A 20,990-nucleotide genomic window follows, 5' to 3' on the forward strand; every position below is an offset into this window, starting at 1 on the left:
ACCTGCAGCGCCAGCATCCCATATGGGCGCTGATTCTAGTACCAGTTGCTCCTTTTCCAGTCCAGCTCTCTGCTGTGGCCCGGGAAGGCAGTGGAGGATGGTCCAAGTGCTTGGGCCCTGCACCCACATGGGAGACCATGAGGAAGTACCTGGCTCCTGGCTTCAGATCTGCGTAGTTCCAGCCGTAGTAGCTATTTGGGGGGGTGAACCAACGGAAGGAAGACCTTTCTCTCTGTCTCTCTCTCTCGCTAACTCTATCTGTCAAATAAAAAAAAAATTCATTTTCAATTAACTTTGTACATAAAAAAACAACTCTATACTAAGTAAAGATTTCAACAATTTGCACACACACACACACAAACTATTTGAGAACAAGTATCACAATTAACTCTCAATACAACTCATTGAGTAGAGGTCCTGCATGAGGAGTTCGTGCATTGTGACTCCTGTTGTTAATTTAACAATTAACACTCTTATGTATGATGTCAGTGACCGCAGAGACACTTGACATGAGCTGCCTAGGCTATGGAAGACTTTTGAGTCCACAAATTCTATCAGTATTTGGATAAGGCCATAAGCAAAGTGGAAGTTCTTTCCTCCCATGAAAGAAAAGTACATCCTTCTCTGTTGGCCACTTCTTTCACTGGGGTCTCACTCACAGAGATCCTTCATGTAGCACATTTTTTGCCACAGTGTCTTGGCTTTTTGTGCCTGAAATGTTCTCACAGGCTTTTCAGCCAGACCAGGAAGTCTTAAGGGCTGATTTTGAAGTCAGAGTGTTACTTAAAGCGATTGTCCTTCTATGAGTCTGCTGTGTGGAATGCTTCCCATTCTGGAACATTCTCTCCTTTTTAATTCTATCTGTTATTATTACCAGACACTTGATCCTGTTTATATGATCACTTTAACACTTAATCCTATCTGTATGTTCACTTTAATACTTAATATGATCATTTTAACAATTAAGATGCCATTTTTACCACCAAGCTTGTATATTAATGACTGCTAGGGAATGAAGGTTTGTCACTACCATGCCCAAATGCCTGTGGTGAAACTGTAACCCCCAATGTGCTGATACTGGGAGATGGGACCTCTCGGAGGTGATGAGTGTTTCATGAGGTCATGGAAGTGGGGCTCTCATGATGGGATTCATGCTCTCATGAGAATGCCCACACCAGAGGCCTTGCTGCCTTTCTCCCTGTTCCCACAAAGAGGTCATGTGAGGACACAGCAGCATGGTGGAGCTGAGCCTCCACCAGAGCCCAGCCATGCTGGCTGCTTGACTTAACTGTGACCAAATGTGTTTCTGTTGTGTCAGCCACCCAGTCTGTGGTATTATTGTTGCAGCAACCCATGCTGACCAAGACAAGGATATACTGTGGCTCCTGCAGGCAAAAGCGCCGCAAGCACCACGGTGTTGCTAAGAGTTAACAGTTCTGGAGAGCGTGCCTTCCCGTGCACGGGATCCCACACGTGGCTCTGACCCAGAGCATGTCAGTCAGCAGTTAGTGCTTGTGGGTGGCCTGTTGTTGGCCTGAGTACTAGAGCAGCTTGGACAGGAGCTCTGAATCCATCTTAGCCTTCAGAGAGCCTCTCAAAAAATGTGGTCTGAGGCCTCCTTTTGTAGAGACCTTTTTCTTTCCATTGATAGAACTCTATAAAGAGATTTTTAGGCAAGAGTTGGGGGAATGTTGGCCATTAGTTCATTTATTTTTAACCCCGATAAGATCTAAGTGCCATGATAGATACTCAGTAGTAGCAGAATGATAAGTACATAGTATGGTTTTAAAAATTCAGTTTAATATTCTGGGGGATCAGTAAGTGCACTTCCTGAATGCATGAAGCAAACCAAATCCCTAAACTATTATTTGTTTACTGCTTGAAGCTACTGAGAAGCTTGTGTGCAATAATAGGTGTCCACAATGGACACTCTTATGATTTTTCTCTGTGGTCCATTGATTTTAAAAAAGGACAAAAGCCTTTTCTCTGCTCTATACTGGAGGCAAAAACTGCTGACATCATGAAAACAACTCAAATATAATTATGTAAATTATTCATTATTCAACAGCATGAAGGAGCCACTTGCCTTAATGAATTGTTGTAGTACCCAAACTTTGGCCTATGGAATTTCTTCATATAAATAGACCAAAACAAGGATAATATTCCCTTTGAAACATATCCTATAGCTGAGCAACATAAATTAGAAATTGTTATATTTTCTTTTTCTTTTGCATGAAATCATTTTTAAAAAATATTTAAAAAGGCTTTGAGATATATGAAGAAAAAAATATACTCTAGCCCTACATCTCAAGAAGTTTATTTGTTCCTAAATTTAAAAAGGCAAATTTAGCCAGTATTTATTGGGCAATGTTAAGAACAGGATTTTATGTTGGATGTTGCTGAGTTCTTGGTCCATAAGGAGTTTGCAAACATCCAGTTAAATACAACTGAGAGGAGAGTTTAGGAAACTGACAGAGTGGAATGAAGCTGTAAAGCTGTCTTCATTGTGAATCTAGGGCTTTGGGATCTAAACCAAGAGATTAATGGGAGCTTTGGGAGGGTTTTATTTATTTATTTTTTAAGGATTTATTTTATTTATTTGAAAGACAGAGAGAGAGAGAGAGAGGGGTCTTCTATTCTCTGGTTACTCCCCAAATGACCACAGAGCTGGGCCAATCTAAATCAAAGCCAGGAGCTTCTTCCTGGTCTCTCTGTGGGAGCTGGGGCCAAGGACTTGGCCAGCCTCTGCTGCTTTCCCAGGCACATTAGCAGGGAGCTGGATTGGAAGTAGAGCAGCCAGTACTCGAACAGGTGCCCATATGGGATGCCTGAGTTGCAGGCCGGAGCTTTAAGCCACTGTGCCACAAGTCTCCTTGGGAGAGTTTTAAGCACAAGTTTTTTTCTGGTCAAGACATTTTTAGAAAAATTAGCTTGTTTCCAACGGTAGGTCAAATTGGAGGAAAGGAGCGAATTGAAATCACAGAATATCCCCAAGGAAGGGGACCTGAAAGATCAGGATGCCCCTCCTCCTCACTCTCTGCAGGATCTCCTGCTGCTATAAGGAAATCATTGCTCTGGGCACTTTAGCAATCCAGGAATGCAGACCATTTCCTCACTCCCTGATAGGAACACACAGGTAAGTGTTGTAAAAGTTAAATATTGACAATTAAACGTGGCATTGTATGAAGGTACTTTAAAAAGTTCATGGGAAAATAAAATTGAAAATTTACTTTGTTACAAAAGATTCTAAAATCCATGCATACTTTTTTCATGATCTGCATTTTCTGTGAACTTCTTAAAGACCCCAGCATTGTTCCTCCTCTGCCTACCCTTTGTATCCTTAAAAGCAGAGCACCCTCTGCCAGGTAGAAATTTCCTGAACCTGCTGAAGACTCAGGTACCTATACTGGGGAGCAGATCTCTGGGGAGAACTTTGAACCAAGTGAGCGTCAAGTGCTGGCAGGGATTTCAACTGGAAAAGTTAGGTGAATGTGGGTTTGTTTATAATCTTATTAGATTCTGGGTATACTCTCTCTTTTTCTACCTGGTTTCCTTTCCACAGTTATCTGTGTATTTTCTATTTCTTTAACCTTTTTGCTCTAGTAAGTGAAAGGTTGTTTTGTCTGTAGGTTAATGGGATCAGCAAACAAAGCTTACCAGAGCCTGAACAAAACAAAAACTGCCTGTTAAATGAGTGGAACAAAACCACTTCTGTTTCCTAGCTTCTACGCTGGAATGTGTAGCTGAACGTGGTATTCCCAGACAAGAATTGGGAATCTCCACCTTTTTGTTTTTGGTCTACAATAATTTGAAGTTTAAATTAAAAAAAAAAAAAAAGCCATTAAAAAAAAAAAAAAGCCAACAATGGATGTGATCTTTTAACCAACCAGCTTTGAGAGGTTGCTGTGTGCACTGTGCTATGGTAGAAGCTGTGGTACATTCTTGGATATAATTTTGCACTGTGCATCCTCCACCTTTGCAGAACTGAAATTGATCTACAAATTACAGGCACAGATACATTATGGTTTTGGCATTTGAAAGATTCAGAAATTTATATTTAAGTGAAACCGTTTTTGAATAGAGTATTGAGCTACTCATGTATGAATATAGATAGATTTTATGCATTAATTAGTGAGTGGTCTGTATGAAAATTAGGATTCCTTGCGCAAACCATAGGATTTAGGTAGGGGCAAAACATGATGAAGCCATTTTAGATATCTTAAAGAAGTAAGAAACTACCCAAATCTTCACTGTGCTTTTCAAGTAGATGAAAATAAGACAAAAAAATAATTAGCTATAAATTGAAAGAGAATAAAGAATCTAAGCTACGCGTGTGCATAGCTGTTTGCATTTTCACATTTGTGTCCTGCCCTGTTGGCTTTAGTGTCTGTCTCCCACCCTCCTCCCACCCCACCCCTGTTTTTCACACACACATTCAGCACTTTGGAATTGGAATGACATGTCAATCAAGCAAGTCCTTCACAGTATTTTCCACTGCTGAGTATGAACATGTGGGTATAACAGTACAGTGTCGGAAGCAGGATTGGGCCACGTTGTAGGGAGCTATGCTAAGGGCCTGCAGCATTTCACCTTCTTGGCTTTCACAGAAGGCCATGCTTGTGAACACAGTGGCTGCTGAGACTCCAGTATTGCATCAGTGTTGCATCAGCTGCCTGTGACTTCTCAGCACCTCATTAACTTGCATGCAGAGGCACCTTTAGTTTCCAGTTCTCTGTCTCAATTAAATCAGATATTCTGTTTTTGGGGTCACTTATTATTAAAACAACGTATGTTGAAAGCAGTTCAACATGTGATTTTTTTTTCCTTAATATTCCAGAAAAATTCAAAGTATGTTATTTACATCCAGAGACAGAAATATCATGTCTAGGACACACTTTGTCTTGTTTATATGACCAAGTCTCAAGTCATTGAAGTTCCAGGTCTGCTTCTGATTCCAGCTTTTTGTTAATGCACACCCTGGGAGGCAGCAGGTGATGGCTCAAGTCCCTGCAGCTCTCCCCTGGAGCTGGTTTTTATTCCAGGCTCTTGGCTTTGGCCTGGCCTCACCCTGACTATTGGCAGGCATTTGGGGATTGAAGCAGTGAATGGAACATTGCCCCCTGCTTTTCAAATAAAAATTAAAATAAATAAATACACATTGAAAAAACTTTATTGTACACTTTAGTGTTTAGTCTGTTGTAGCTTGCCCTTCGGAAAACTAGAGCAGTTACTGATTCATAGAGGCTTATGTGACAGGCTACCCTTCAAACATTTACTGTGATGGCTGGCAGTTAATAAACCCTCCATTAGTATTTGTTTTTCCTGTTCTCCTCATTTTTGTTTTTCTTTGAAAAAGGAATTGTATATAAAAGCTTTTGGAAGATGAAAATATCCCATGATTAGGCTGGCTCTGTAACATTTTGTCATGGTGATATGGGTTACCTTTATTAATTATTTTAATATTGGTGTCTTGAGGGTCCTTGACTTCTATTCAGATAAGAATTCTGAATAAAACAAATAAATATAAATAAACAAAATAAATTCAGGAATAAAACAGGTGACATGGTTAAATTTTAGCATTTATTTAGTGAGAGAAATACACAGGAAAGTGAGGGCTTTATTTAAGGGAGAAAGGAGTCTAGAATCAAAAGCTGAGTCCATACCAGGGAGAGAGCCTGCCGGGAGCCATGTGGGAGAAATGCACAGACCAGAACAGAGCAAAGTGTGTCTTTAGGAGTAGCTACAAGTAGCAGGCAGCCAACAAAGCAGAGAGAGGGGCAGCAGGAAGGCCAAAGGCCCTGGAGATGCAGGACAGCAAGGGAGGGGCCCAGCCCAGTCCACATCTTTTATCCCCTTCCAAAAGGGGAGTGGTTGTGTAATCTAATCAACAGGTGGTCTTATACAGATATGGGTGTGAGATCATGAAAGGGGGCAGGGAGGGGTTGTGGTCTGTAGTTCAATTAATTTAATTAATAATCCTGTCTGCCTGCCCATATCAATAGAAGTTTTGATTTTTTTGTTTCTTGTGTATAGTCATATATGCTAGCTAAGATCACTTAGCATTCAATATAAATTTTAAAATGTGACTGTTTATGTGGACTAGATTTTTAAAAAACTATTTCTAAGTTCAAAATTTCAAGCGAAAGATAAAAATAGTAAAAGGCGCTCACCAGGTGCTGATCGTTCAGCTTTAACAATTTTCAAATCTGGCTACACTTGTCTTTGGGTAAGTATAGAGTGCAAAACCCTTATTTATTTGAATGATTCATTCCTCAATGCCACAACAGCTATGGCTGGGCTAGGTTGAAGTCGAGGGCTCAAACTGAGTCTCCCAAGTAGGTGACACGGACCCAAGTGCTTGAACCAGGGTGTATGTTAGCAGGAAGCTGGAATCAGGAGTGGAGCAGGGACTTGAACCCTGCTGCTCTGATGTGGGACACAGGTATCCCAGGTTGTGTCTTAACTGCTATGGCAGATGCCCACATTGGAATACAAATTCATTATCTTTTTTATTTTAAGATTTTATTTATTTATTTGAGAGGTAGAGTTACATACAGTGAGAGAGAGAGAGACAGAGAGAAAGGTCTTGGGTTCCTTGGTTCACTCTCCAAATGGCTGCAACAACAGGAGCTGTGCCGCTCAGGAGCCGGGAGCCAGCCAGGTGCTTCTTCCTGCTCTCCCACATGGGTGCAGGGGCCCAAGCACTTGGGCCATCCTCTACTGCTTTCCCAGGCCATAGCAGAGAGCTGGATTGGAAGAGGAGCAGCCAGGACTAGAATCGGTGCCCATAGGGGATGCCAGCGCTGCAGGGGAAGAATTACCTTACTGTGCCACTGCACTGGCCCTGCAAATTCGTTATCTTAACTACTCTGTGTGCGTCAATTCTGGACACTGTGTCCATTTTGTTGCTGTCCCTTTTACTGACCTATAAATCAAGATGTCCTGGCACCATGTTACTGACTTTTTAACAAAAATATTTATTTATTTGAGAGGCATGAGAGAAGGAGAGTGACAGTAAGCATTCACATCCACTAATTCACTCTCCAAATGCTTCCAAGTACAGGGCTGGGAGATGCTGAAGATGAGATGGAAGAACTCAAGCTTTGTCTCCTCCGTGGATTGCAGAAGAGCTGTCACTGCTGACTCCCAGATCCTTAATTAGCAGGAAGCTAGAGTCAGGAGCTGGACCTAGCCTCTCTGATATGGGGCACTGACATGTCAACTTTCTTTCTGAACCACTGGGCCAAATGCCTGCCCCTGACTTTTGTATATTTAAAACATTGTTTTACTAACACTATAATTTCTAGCATTTTTTCAAAGAGAACTTGGTTAAAAATTAACTTAATAAATGAAATGACTGAACAATAGGCAAGTTATTTTTAGATTAGTAGTAGTTATTCTACTAGTTATTCTAGTAGTTATTATTTAGAATAATATTATTATATTATTATTTATAGTTATAGAATAATAGCTCTACTATTATTCTAGTAGTTATTAATAGTAGTTATTAGTAGTAGTTCCCATTTACTCTATTAATTTTGTTTTTAGCATTTTATAGATTTTTGTGTTCCAACTATCATTGGTCATGTAGAATTCAGTTGTGTATAAACAGGACTTTTATCACTAATTAGCTGCCCTAGGAAACCTGTTTGCAAAAGGGACTTCTGGGGTTCCCTTATTTGCCTTGGATGTGAAAATAAACGAAAGTTCTTATAGATTTCTAACAACATATGTTATAAAGAAATATTTTTATATTTCTTTGTGTGTGTGTATATATATAGGTATATAAGTACATGTTCTTGGCTTTCTTAAATATCATCAATATCTTTGCATTTTTAGCAACTTAAATGTCATCTTGTGTGAGATTAATATATTTTCAGTTTGGAGAGAGAGAGTGAAAGAAATAGAGACTTCAGATTTCTTTCTTTTTCTTTTTTTCATATACAACAAAAGTGTTCTAGTAGTTTTAAAGTATTTCTGCAGTGGACAAAAACACTTAGGCTACCCCCAAAACAGAGTTAAGTTTGTTTCTTTTCTACCTCTTTCCTGGCTGTGAGTATTTGGAATTTCTTCGGGTTAGATAAGAAGCTATGGTTTGCTTAAGTTGCCCTATCCACTTTGAAGAACAATATTAGAAGACATTGGCACACTTATTTTTTCTTAAAAGCTCATAATCCAATAACTATTACAACGCCTTATTTACCCAGTGGGAGGTTAATATAAACTGGATTTCTCTCTGATGAATGGGTTCTGTCCTTAAGCAGAAATTCAATAACTATCAGATATTTAACTGTGCTCTCATGATGTTGGCCACTATTGAGAGAACACAAAAAAATGAATCACACTGTCCCTGCCTTTAAGGAGAGTATATGGTGATAGGGCAGGAAGCACAACAGGTGTAGTAGGATGGAGAAAGTAATCACATCATGAGGTATGACAGAGAAGAAGACCCGACCCGGTACAGTGTTGGGTATGAGATGGTCTGGGTGCAGAGATTGAAGGGATCATGCAATGGGTATTAGTGAACCAGCATTTGAGCTGGTCCTTATTCTTGGACTGTGTCCCACTGGAAGGAGCATGAAGGCTGCTGTAAGTAGCTTGTGTAAAGGGGGGAGCTATTGTGTGGAGCGGGGAATTTCTTAGAATGCACGCGCCAAGACTCATGGGAGTTAGAGCTCAGGTGATCCTGTGTGACCCTCTGTCTTCTGTCGCTGACTCTCCCTTGGCTCTGTCTCTGTACATCTTCCCATTTTCCTCCTCCAACCAACTGCTTCCTCCAGATGCCTTTTGCCAGTTCACCTGAGGGTTTTGACTTATGCCATCTCTGGCTCTGACTTATTCTAGCTCCCAGTCCTTCTGGTTGAGTGAGAGCCCGTGTGTGTTAATTCAAAACTCTTGGGGGTGATGGGGCTGGTCACTTAGCCTGGCTGTTAAGAAGTTGGTTGGGAAGCCCATGTCTCATGTGCCTGGGGTCAATACCTGATACCTGGCTCTGCTCCTGACTCCAACTTCCTGCTAATGCAGACCCTGGGAGGCAATGGTGATGACTCAAGTAACTGGGTCCCTGCTCTCTATATGGGAGAATTGGATTGATCTCTTGGTTTGCAGCCTTGGCCAGGCCCAGCCCTGGCCATTGTGGGCATTTGGGGAGTGAACCAGAGTATGGGAGCTTTCCCTCTCTTTCTCTGACTCACTTTCTGTCTGCATCTCAAATGAATAAAAATAATTAAGCTTGGGGCCAGTCCTGTGGCGTGGCCTGTTAAGCCACTGCCTGCAGTTCCAGCTCCCATATGCTTGCTGGTTCGAGTCTCCACTTCTAATCCACTTCTAATCCAGTTCCCTGTTAGTGCGCCTGGGAAAACAGTAGAATATGTCTTAGATCCTTGGGCCTCTGCACCTATATGGGAGACCCAGAAGAAGCTCTTGGCTTCTTTCTGGCCCAGCCCTGGCCACTGCAGCCATCTGGGGAGTGGACCAGCAGTTGGAAGACTTCTCTGTGTCACTCCCTCTCTGTAATTCTGCCTTTCAAGTAAATAAGTAAATCTTTTTTAAAAAAATTTAAATTTAAGCTCTTAAAGAATGTAATTTACAGAGGGTCCCCCCCCCCCCCCTCTGGCTCTAATCAGATATAAGGCTGGAGCTACAGAATTAATATATGGTCACTAATGAGTTCTTTAGAGAGCTGAGAAGTGGAGTACCACAAAGAGGCGTAGGGGGTTGGCAGCCTCCTGGTAGCCTTAAAACCAAAGATAATGCATGTGGATGCCATAGGGAGGCTGCCTTGTGCCAGGTTGTTTCCTGCCTTTCAGGAAAGTGCCTTTCCGCTGGGAAGGTGGTACAGATATGTCCTGAGCACAGATGTGAGGCCTGCTGTGATAAATGCCATAAAGCATTCCCTAAGTGGGAGAGAGGGAGGCACTGACATTATATTTCACTGTGACTGGAGGAGGCTTTGTCATTGTGAGGACAAAGGGTGCCTAATGAGCTTGCTGGTGTAAGGGATCTTAGGTAAGAGTATGCTTGGAACACAGTGTATGTATTTTTACAACTGCCCTGAGTCACCGAAATTGAGGAAGATGTGTGGGAATTGAGGACAGTCTAATTTTTAGTAGCTGACACAGGCTAGCTTTGCATCTGCCTTATTTTAAGCGTGTATTAATATAGCTGTAGTTGTCTAAAGTTCCCTTTTAATAACCAAGAAAGTTAACTCATAATTGGGTTTTACATAAGAAACATTTAGCAAAGAAGGGATTAGGAGAATAAGGATTTGCTAATGTATTTGCAATGTATTAGCAATGCTTATTAACAATTCATGTGTTGTTTGTGTTAGCAAATGCATACAAATTAAATAGCCTAAAAAACTCTGGCATTTTTATTTCCTATAAAGATTGGGGGAAATATTAAACATTGAGCTCATGCTTGTAACTAATTATGGTGAAAAGTCACAGAATTATCTAACCATTAGGTCATTTGTACATCTAATTATTTTAATTTTTATTCTTGAGCAAAACTATAAGTTGTGCTATTTTTTCAGTAGGATAATGCTCATTTTTCTCTGGACATATACCAGAGCTACTTAATTTAAAAAAAAAAAAAAACAACTAGGTATATAGTATTTGGAATTTTTGGTAGAACTTTAGTGTGTTTCATAATGTTCTTTGTTTTTGCTTTCTGAGGTTGCTTGTGCATGTGGTAATCATTTTATCTAACTGGGTCGTGCTGTGCTTCCAATTTTGTTACCTTGATCTTTGATGCCCCTGTGCCTTTAAGTAAACCTCCTGGTTTTAGGAGGACCAAATCACACTATCTTTGGCACATCCAAATGAATAACTGCTTATCTCCGAATAAAAGTGAGTGAATTAGGTTGAAGTTATTGCTTCCATTTTAATGGCTAGGTAGTTAGCAAACTGCATGTGGGTTTGATGTCCTTCCAGTGTTATCTCCTCATCCGTCTGCATCTTAATAATTGTCATCAGCAGTGTAGATGGAGAGAGAAGTGGATGCAGAGAAAATAACACTTGTCCTCATTGTCGCGGTGGGAACAAGAGGTAGTCTGTGTTTGTGAGCACTGTTTGAAGCGCCAGTCATCTTGAGGGAGAATCTCCATCTTGTTGAGTTTTAATTTGTCTGTAATTCTACCAGCTTAGAAATTGTCAACCTAGAAATTTTTATTCTGTTGCATTAAATAATGCCCTAGGGATCTGATGGCATTGCACGACCAATGTAAAAGAGAGATCCTTTTCTAGTGCTCAATCCACACCCCACAAACATTTGTCGGTTTTAAGTGGAGAAGAAGGCAACATGAGGTGGAGTGACTGCTGTTGCTACAGAGCTTGTAGAAACTGACAACTCTGGGGAGAGTCTCGCCGGGTAGTATTTCTGGGAATGGCAGTTGAGCCCCTTTAGGAAATGAGTAACTCACACTGCAGTGCACAGAAACTGGTGTCCCTCAGGGCTGGCTTCCTAGTGTCAGAGTTTATGACTTGCAAGTGCGTGCGGTACTTTTGTGATACAGTAAACAAGGAGAAGTGGTGGGAGAATTATATTTCTGCACAAAGAGCCACTTTGCCTCTCATTGTACATGGAAAAAGACATGGGGATATTAACGTTTTAGTGGCGTTTTCAAGTAGAGTGTTATCTGTGACCTGGAATATTGAGGTGTTAGAAGGCTTAAGAATAAAGTAAAAGAGAACGCAGGTACATCCCTTGGAGCTAGGTTTCTGGCAGTGTTTTGAAGAATTTTTCTCAATACCCACCTCCAGGATTCTGATTCAATACTCTTTTTTGTTTGTTTGTTTGCTTTTTGTATTCTCCTAGCATATCCACCATTGAATTTATCTCATACTACTTTACTGATTGATGCTTTAATTTTTATTTTTTTGAGTAGTTTTTTTAAAGAATGGTTTTAGATTCTTTACAAAATCAAGAGGCAGGCACAAAGAATTGCATCTACCTCTGCCCCCATACACTCATGGTCTCAGCCTTCATCAGCATCTCACACCAGAGGGAGAATGTTTGTTATGATGGATGAACCTCCATTGAGTTACCCTCACCTAAAGGCCATAGTTAACATTAGGGCTCACTTTGGGTGTTCTTTGTGTCTGGACACATGGAAATGCCATGTATGCACCACCTAGAATCATACATGGTAGTTTGCCCTGAAAATCCTCTGTTCCATACCTTTTCACCTTCCCTGGCCACCCGCCAGCAACCACTGATCTTTTTGTTGTTTCTATAGATGGACTTTTTCCAGAATGTTATAGTGGGAGTTATATACAGTATGTAGCCTTTTCACATAACAATATGCATTTAAGTTTTTTCCATGCCTTTTCATGGCTTGAGAGCTCATTTTGTTTGCACGGAATAATATTCCATTTTGTATGTGTACCCCCATAGTTTATTTACCCATTCTCAGTACCTTATTTTCTAATTGAGATTTTGGGGACTGAGACTAAGGTGAAATGAGTGAGGCATTAAAAAATCAAAATAAAATTATAATGCAGTCTTCTTAAAAAACAAAGACAGTGCAAAAATCCATGATGAATGAAATACTGGGTTTTGTTTAAAGGTATATTTATTTGAAAGACGGAGTGGGACGAAGGGAGGGAGGGAGAGAGGATGACAGAGGAAGAAATTTTACATCTGCTGGTTTACTCCCCAAATGCCTGCAATAGCCAAGACTGGGCCAGGCTAAAACCAGGAAACTGCAACTCCATTTGAGTCTCCCAGTGGGTGGGAGGGACCCAAATACTTGGGTCATCATTTTCAGCTGCCTTCTCAGACTTATTAGCAGGAAGCTGGATTGGAAACAGCCAGCAGGACTCGAACTGGCACTCGGATGTGGGATGTGGGTATCTCAAGCAATGGCTTGACCTGCTGTGCCACAGCTCTGGCCCCAATATTTTAAATAAAGACAGAATCACATGGAGTCCTCTGAATGTCACTCATAGTTGTAACACACACCATGGACATCCTTCTCCTCTGAAACCTGATTCTCGCCCAGGGGCACTGCTTCCCTTGGTGCCTGCCCAGGTGAATGTCCTCAGAGTCCTCTTTGCCTGTGCCTCGAGGTGGGGATGGATGTGCCCCTTCTTTCTCATGTTCACTGTCAAACCACTCCTCCTTCCCCCAGACATCCCGTCCTAGCGGAAAGTCATGTCTCCGACTCCATCACCACTCTCCTGCGGTTCGTCTGCAGACCCCTTTCCATTCCAGTGTTGTTCAACCTGAACCTTTGAAGATTCAGCTTCTGACTTTCTGTCATCTAATACAGTGCTACTTTTAGGATTCTTAAGATATAATGATATTTCCATATTCCAGTTTCTCAGTTCCGCAATACTCATTCCTCCAACGATGATGTTGCCTTCCTCATTCTTCAAGAGCCGTTCCTCACGATGGCGATGGTCATATTATACTCCTTGCAATTGTCAATAACTGCAGTGCCTCAGAAATCTTAATTTTACTTCTCTTGACTCTCCAACTACTGTTCTTACCACCTCACTATCTGCGGGTACCTCCATGCCAAAAATCCTTTAGCCCACTCAGGACTAACTCCATTAATCTGTACCCCTTTAACTGTATATAACTCCCTTCATGTTCTCACTTGAGATTTTATGGCTTGTTGTTATGACCTTTCCCTTGTTATCTCCTCAGTTTTTTCTTTCCATTGTTTCTTATCTAATAACACAGCAAAACGTAGTGGAATACAATATTTAGGCAAGGGAAAGCTCATCTTCGACACACATTTTTGTATTTATATGTCTCTTTGATCTCTACTCTTTAATATTATAAAAGTGATTTGATATTTCACAAATGTATTTTCATTGATTAAGCTTCATATTTCATTCCAAGTTCTCAGCAACCATCATGATTCTTAGTAATCAAAACAAAAGGTTATAGTTATTAAAGGAAGACAGTTCATAAATGCAGTTCTTAAAAAAAAGATTTGAAAGGCAGAGAGATAATGTCCATCCTTTGGTTCACTCCCCAAATGCCCAGAGCAGTTGGGGCTGAGCCAGGCCAAAACCAGGAGATTGAAACTTCATCCAGATCTCCCCTATATGTGGCAGGAACCCACATACTTGGGCCATCTTCTGCTTCCTCCCAGGAGCATTAGCAGGAAGCTGGATTGGAAGCAGAGGTTAGACTCTAGCCCAAACACTCCAGTATGGGATGTTAGCATCCCTAAGCAATAGCTTAACTCATTGAGCTAAAACCCCCACCTCCTTCTGCAAATATTTATCTCAATGACAGCCTTAGTAATGTTTTGAAAAATTAAATTTGAGTAAAGAGAGTAACTTTTTTTTTTAAGAAAGTTTGCTATTTGTCATATAATCTATAGTAAAATATTTTTCTAATTAGTGAAATAGCAGTAAGGTGAATTCAAGAATCCTTACACAAGAATTCCTCTGTGTAAGTAGTATAATATTTACTTTAGAGCATTATAGAATAGCATCCCCACATGTGTTTATTTTGCATAAAAATCACCAATGTTTTAAGAATTCCTCTTCTTCCCTCTTGTTATTTTATCTCTTCTGGAAAAAAATTTTGAATCCTGGATGGGTGCAAGGTAAGTTTCCTTAATGTTTTCAATGGGATGACCAAATGCTTTCACTTGTGTCATTTTCTTTGCACCGATGTTATTTAGCTTGGTCAGAAATTCAGCAAGCTTGACTGTTAGGGGATAGCAATGTATTATAAGAATGATGGAAGCACATCTGGTGCCTGAAGATGTTAGCTTGGCCTTCAAACAATTTATTCTTTTTGTGTGCTCTTCTAGGTCTACCCTGAACTTCAGATCACCAATGTGGTGGAAGCCAACCAACCAGTGAGCATCCAGAATTGGTGCAAACGGAGCCGTAAGCAGTGCAAGACCCACGGCCATATAGTGATTCCGTACCGCTGCCTCGGTAAGCCAGCCAGGCATGTGGCTCTGTCGATGGGCTTGATCTTTGGGGCTTGGGAAAGAAGGATGTTCTGATTAAGCCCAGTACACAGACTCTTCCTTCAGCACATTTCCATCTGTACATTTCACCCTCTGAATCAATGGGCTGCACATTCGCAGATTCAACCAAACACAGTTTGCATCTGTACTTACTGTACAGACTTCTTTCTTGCCAGTGGTCCCTAAACAATATGTAAATAGTCTAGCAACTATTTACAAACATTGTTTCAGGTATTATTAAGTAATCTAAAGATTATTTAAAGCATAAAGGAGGATGTGTATAGGTTATGTGAACTACTGTGCTTTTTATGGAAAGACTTAAGCACCTGTAGATTTTGGTGTCCATGTGGGTCTTGGAACCAATTGCTGCATTGTACCGTATTTTGGACTATCAAGGTAGTGTTTTATGCTCCTACAGTATAGCAACAGTATTTCTGAGCTCCCTTCGAGTGAATTTACCCAGGGTGTTTATGAGAACTGCAAATTCCTGGGTGAGTCCTATGTCTGCTGAATGAATAATGCCTGATGATGGTGCCCAAGAATCAAATTCCATAGATGATTCTCATGGATGCTCTCAGTCTAGACTTGGACTTGGACTTGTGTGTTTTGTCACAGAGACTTCTGTTTAAAAATCTCTTTCTTGCAACAACCAACAAACTTTTCTTCCTTCTTGGTGGTAGTTGGGAAATTGGAGTTGGGGAATTTTTCTGCTTATATTAAATTAGAGGAAAGATCCCTAATGTTTCATGTGTGTTTTAAAATAGAGTAGTTTTATGTGGTATCCTGCTTTTTTTCCCCCTTGGGAAATAGTGTCAGAGTCCTTGTTTAATCTGGCTTGGTTATTAATCTCTTCCTACTTGATATTTTCATGTATTCAGGCTTTGAGGAAACAACAGTCCCTTTGCCCCCCCCAAATAATAATAATTAAAAAAATAATTATACAAAAGTGCATTTTGGTGCAAAAATGGTTTGAAATCCACACTTCGGTTTTTCATAGTATGTATTGTCTATGGACTTTATGAAGAAGTGTCATGTTGCAGAAATTACAACCTAGATAATTTGATGTTTAATAATTATTATCATCTGAAAATATTTGCTTTGTTATTGATGATGGAGACCTATCCTCACCTCGTATTTTTAACCAATTCAAAAGAAAACCACTTGAAAATGTATCATTCCATGAACAAATGTTTTCTGATGTACAGGGTGGATGGGCAAGGAGAAATAGGAAAAGCCCATAAAATAATTCTTTGAAAACCTTTAAGGAAAGGTGAGAAGAAGTTGATTCCTGTTCAGGCTTTGCCATCATCAGATTCCAGACTACTCTTTCATCTCTTGAACAGATGCTGTGTTCCCTAGATGTGGGTGCAAATTAATTCAAGAAGATGCATCTCTCTGACATGTTTTTAGCAAGTTTCCCAGTTCTGCTTTAGTAACTGATATGAAATGAACATGTTGACTCTAACTATTCATGATTACTACTAAGACTGGGTAATCATTAGATATACTTGCAGTAGGTATTTGGCCTGTTTGAGTCATTGGTCATATGTTTTACATTTTGTGAATCCCAATCTTTTTCCATTGGGCCTGAAATCAGGCCCTTGTATGACAGGTAGAGCATATGCTGTCTGTTGAGTTTAGGTAAAAATTAAGGAATTTGAGCACTTCTTGATTCTTCAGGAGTGACAACTTTTCCAAAAATCTCAAGCCAAAAGTATTATATAAGGTGTCTAAAATAACCCTCATGAGTATATATAGAATGTCTTCTATTTCAGGAAACTTAAAAGCACAGATGTATAGCTCATGTATATTTTAATTGTGCCAATAGTCTTCATGTCATTTTTTCTGGTTTCTTCCTTTGTTTTTTCTTTCTCTGCTTCCCTTTTGTTTCTCTCATCTTTCTTCTTCGCTTGCCTTCTTTTTCTCTTCAACTTCTTAATCCTTTATCCATAGTGCTGTCAAGCCCTTGCAATTGAGTTATACAAGCATTGACTTATTTCCTGTGTAGGCATGCAGTGTTGGCTGTGTCTTTCCTGCTTCAGAGGCAACTGTCGAGGATCAGAGAGGTTGAATTTCTTCCTATAACTCACACAGCTGATAAATGGAAGAATTGAGACTAGGGCTGGTGGGCTCTAGATTCATAGTTGAGTGTTCCCTATAGAATAGAGAAAAAAATTCACATTCGAGCAAATATCCACCCGAAATCATAAGAGAAAGTCTGTGAATTAGAAGCAATAAATAATACAAAAGAGCGACTCACAATACATGTTGTGTTTATGGAGACAGCTGTGACCCCTGCTTCAGGATAAATCTCCGTGTGAAAGTAATTTCTAATCATGATAATAGTAGGTAATGTTATTGCTTATTACTGGCAGCTTGAATGAATACTTGGAATTTTTTAAGAAGATTTACATATTTATTTTGAAAGAGTTACAGAGAGAAAGGAGAGGAAGAAAGAAAAAGGAGGAGAGACTGATCTTCCATCAGCTGGTTCACTCTCCAGATGGCTGCAGCAGCCAACCCGAAGCCAGGAGCTTTATCCAGGTCTCCCACATAGGTGGCAGGGGCCCAAGAATTCAGATTACCCTCCACTGCTTTTCCCAGACCATTAGCAGAGAGCCCAGTTGGAAGTGGAGCAGCCAGGACACCTTTACCTGCTATGCCACAAAGCCAGCCCCAAGAATTACTATTTAGTCTTTTAAGTACTTTTTAAGATCTCTGGTTTTAAATGTGTCCTTTAGACAAAGGACATTATTTTTACTAAAGTTAATTCTTACAAGGATGCTACCAGAAAATGATTGTCTAAAACAATAAGCACATTAAAATTCAAAAAAAGCTTGAATAGAGAAAAATGCTTGTTACGTGTGGCATTTAGCCTTCCTAACCTCTTTGTCAGATGAATGATCCTGTGTTGCACTGGATTATGTTTCTTTACCCCATGTGTTTGCCTTCGACATACTTGCTCTACAGTCTCTTGCATTCCTCGTTGAGCTGGGAAAGCATATATCAGGTTTCTTTTGCCCCTTGCTTCCCACAGAGTGGATGATTTCTCTTGAGAATGAGTTGGTATTCTCATTTTGTCCTTTGCTTTTAGTGGTATGCCTGGAACCAGAGTGTAGAATCTATCTTAATCATTTGAACATTGTATTAATTATCTCATGTGGGATTTAAGCACATCAGTTACTGTTACTCAAGGAGAATATTTTCTTTGGAAAGCCTTCAACCCCTTTCCACTTGAGTGAATATTCTTTTTAGTGTAATGTATCCACTGTTGAAATTGGCCCTCTTCTGCAGCTTGTCTGTGGCCAGTAAAGGTGAGAGTGCAGAAGATAAATCACTGTTAATATATAAGGATGAAATCAGGTTAATAGCTTAATCTAGAAGAAGAATTAGAACTTAGTGAATAATTAAGTGACATGTCATTCTGTTTCATTTTGTAATGAAGACTTTCCAGATACATTAGCAGTAAAATCAGGAGCTATTCAGATATGGTCAGAAGAGAAATTAAAGGTATTTACTTCATCTTAATTGTGAATTTTATTTTTAATACAAATTCAGGACAAGTATGTCTTTTTCTAAGGTGCTGCCTTTGGGTGAATTATCTACAGCTATCTTAATTGTCTCTGGTATAAAAAGGAAGTACTTGGATATTTTGACAGATGTTGTACCAGGGTAGTTCTTTGGATTTACACTAAACAGCAGTTCTCATGAGACAAATCTACTACGTGACAATATTTACGAATGTTAGGTAAGAGTAGTAAGCATCTGGCACAGCAGTTAAGGGGCCACTTATGCAAGTGACTGTCTCCATGCCTGATTCCAGTTTTCTGCTGATACATACCCTGGGAAGCAGCAGGTGATGAGTTAAGTAGCTGAGTCCCTGTCATGCTTGTGGGAAGCCTAGCTTGCAGTCCTATCATCTGTCTTTTGCCTGGCCCAGCACTGGCCATTGCAGATATTTGGGGAGTGAACTAGTAGATGGGAGAGATCTCTGTCCCTGGCTTTTAAATAAATAAGGCAAATAAGTAAAAAGTTGTGTTTGGAGATTTATTACTTTACTTGAAAGGTAGAATAACAGAGAAGGGAGAGAGAGAGAAATCTTCCATCTGCTAGTTTACTCCCCAAGTGGCTGCAGCTTGGGCTGGGCTTTGCCAGTTCAAAGCCAGGAGTCAGAAACTCCATTTACGTCTCCCATGTGGGTACAGGGTACCAAGCACTCGGGCCATCCTCTGCTGCTTTCCCAGGCACATTAGCAGGGACCTGGATTGGAAGTAGAACAGCTGGTGCTCAAACCAGTGCTTCAGTATGGGATGCTGGCATAGCAGATTGTGGCTCAACTTATTGGATCATAACATGAACATGAACCCCATTAAAAATTTTAAATCAGGCCGGCGCCGCGGCTCACTAGGCTAATCCTCCGCCTTGCGGCGCCGGCACACCAGGTTCTAGTCCCGGTCGGGGCACCGATCCTGTCCCGGTTGCCCCTCTTCCAGGCCAGCTCTCTGCTGTGGCCAGGGAGTGCAGTGGAGGATGGCCCAAGTGCTTGGGCCCTGCACCCCATGGGAGACCAGGAGAAGCACCTGGCTCCTGCCATCGGATCAGCGCGGTGTGCCAGCTGCAGCGCGCTACCGTGGCGGCCATTGGAGGGTGAACCAACGACAAAGGAAGACCTTTCTCTCTGTCTCTCTCTCTCTCTCACTGTCCACTCTGCCTGTCAAAAAAAAAAAAAAAATTTAAATCAGGTGAATTTGAAAAAATTCCTAAAAAAAAAGTTGCATAAGGGATGGGGCAATTAGAATGGCTATCAACAAAAAATCAAAAAATGAGAAAGGCTGGTGAGGATGTGAAGAAAAAATTACCCTAATACACTGTGGGAATATAAACTGGTACAACCATTATATGAGATTATATGAGTGCAGAGATTCCACAGAAATCTAAAAATACATGCCCCAGAAATGAAGTCAGGATATGATAGGGTTAGTTATAATACCATGTATATAGCATCGCAATTCATAATAGCTAAGATAAGGAATCAACCCAGATGCCCATCAGCTGATGACTAGGTAAAGAAGTTGTGGTATATGTACATGATGGAATACTACTCAGGCATAAAAAATTGAAATCCTGTTGTTTGCAACAAAATAGATGCAATTGGAGACCATTAGGCTTAGTGAAATAGTCAGACCCAAAAGACAAATATCACATGGCTTCTCTGATTTGTGGTAGCTAATATAGAGAGTTAAAAAAAAAAAAGCTTTAATATATACGAGGGGAATTTGCATCTTAGAACTTGATTTTGTTTGTAGCTGTTGTCTATGTGCCTGTTGAACTTTTAATTTGATCTCTTTATTTGTTGACCTTATTTATTTAGCAGAATATTAATCCTATGATTTTAAAGTGAATTAAAAATGTTACAGCAAACGTTGAAGGAGGAGGGAGAGAAGGAAGGACATACCACTATATTAGAATTGTGTCTATGAACTACTTGGAATCTTTATATTAATAAAAAAATTTTTCTAAAATATTGGAGGTGGAAGGGCCCAGTATTGTGGCACAGCAGTTTAAGCAACCATCTGTGATGCACACATCCCATATCAGAGTACCAGTTTGAGTCCCATCTGTTCCACTTCTGATCCAGCTCCATGCTAGTGAGCCTAAGAAAGCAACAGCAAATGGCCCAAGTGCATGGGCCCCTGCCACCCACTTGGGAGACCCAGATGGAGCTCTGTGCTCTTGGCTTGGGTCTGGACCAGCCATGGCCATTGGATCCATTTCAGGAGTGAACCAGCAGATCAAAGAGTCTGTCTGTCTGTCTCTCTCTTTTTCCACCACTCTGCCTTCCAAGTAAATAATCTTAAAAAAAGGGATGCTAGTGGGAACGCAAGAACAGTTTACAAAATACTTGTTTTGGAGAAAGACAGACATAACAGACAAAACTCCCCTCTACTGGCCCATTCCTGCTACAGCCAGGGATGGGTTAGACTGAAGCTGGAACCCAAGAACTCTATCCAGGTCTCCCATGTGGGTGGGAGGGACCCAACCACTT

The 20,990-nt window shown here is 40.5% G+C and overlaps 1 protein-coding gene across 6 annotated transcripts in view; it reads left to right on the forward strand.

Annotated features, from left to right (window-relative positions):
- APP (amyloid beta precursor protein) overlaps positions 1 to 20,990 on the forward strand; it is a 274,727-nt gene that overhangs the window by 75,354 nt on the left and 178,383 nt on the right. For all 6 annotated transcript variants that reach the window (XM_062206419.1, XM_062206429.1, XM_062206439.1 and 3 more), the window contains exon 3: positions 14,780 to 14,909. In XM_062206419.1, coding sequence (XP_062062403.1) covers positions 14,780 to 14,909 — 130 coding nt within the window. The remainder of the gene's footprint in view (positions 1 to 14,779; positions 14,910 to 20,990) is intronic.

Source organism: Lepus europaeus, chromosome 2 (assembly GCF_033115175.1).
Source record: "Lepus europaeus isolate LE1 chromosome 2, mLepTim1.pri, whole genome shotgun sequence".
Taxonomy (NCBI): domain Eukaryota; kingdom Metazoa; phylum Chordata; class Mammalia; order Lagomorpha; family Leporidae; genus Lepus; species Lepus europaeus.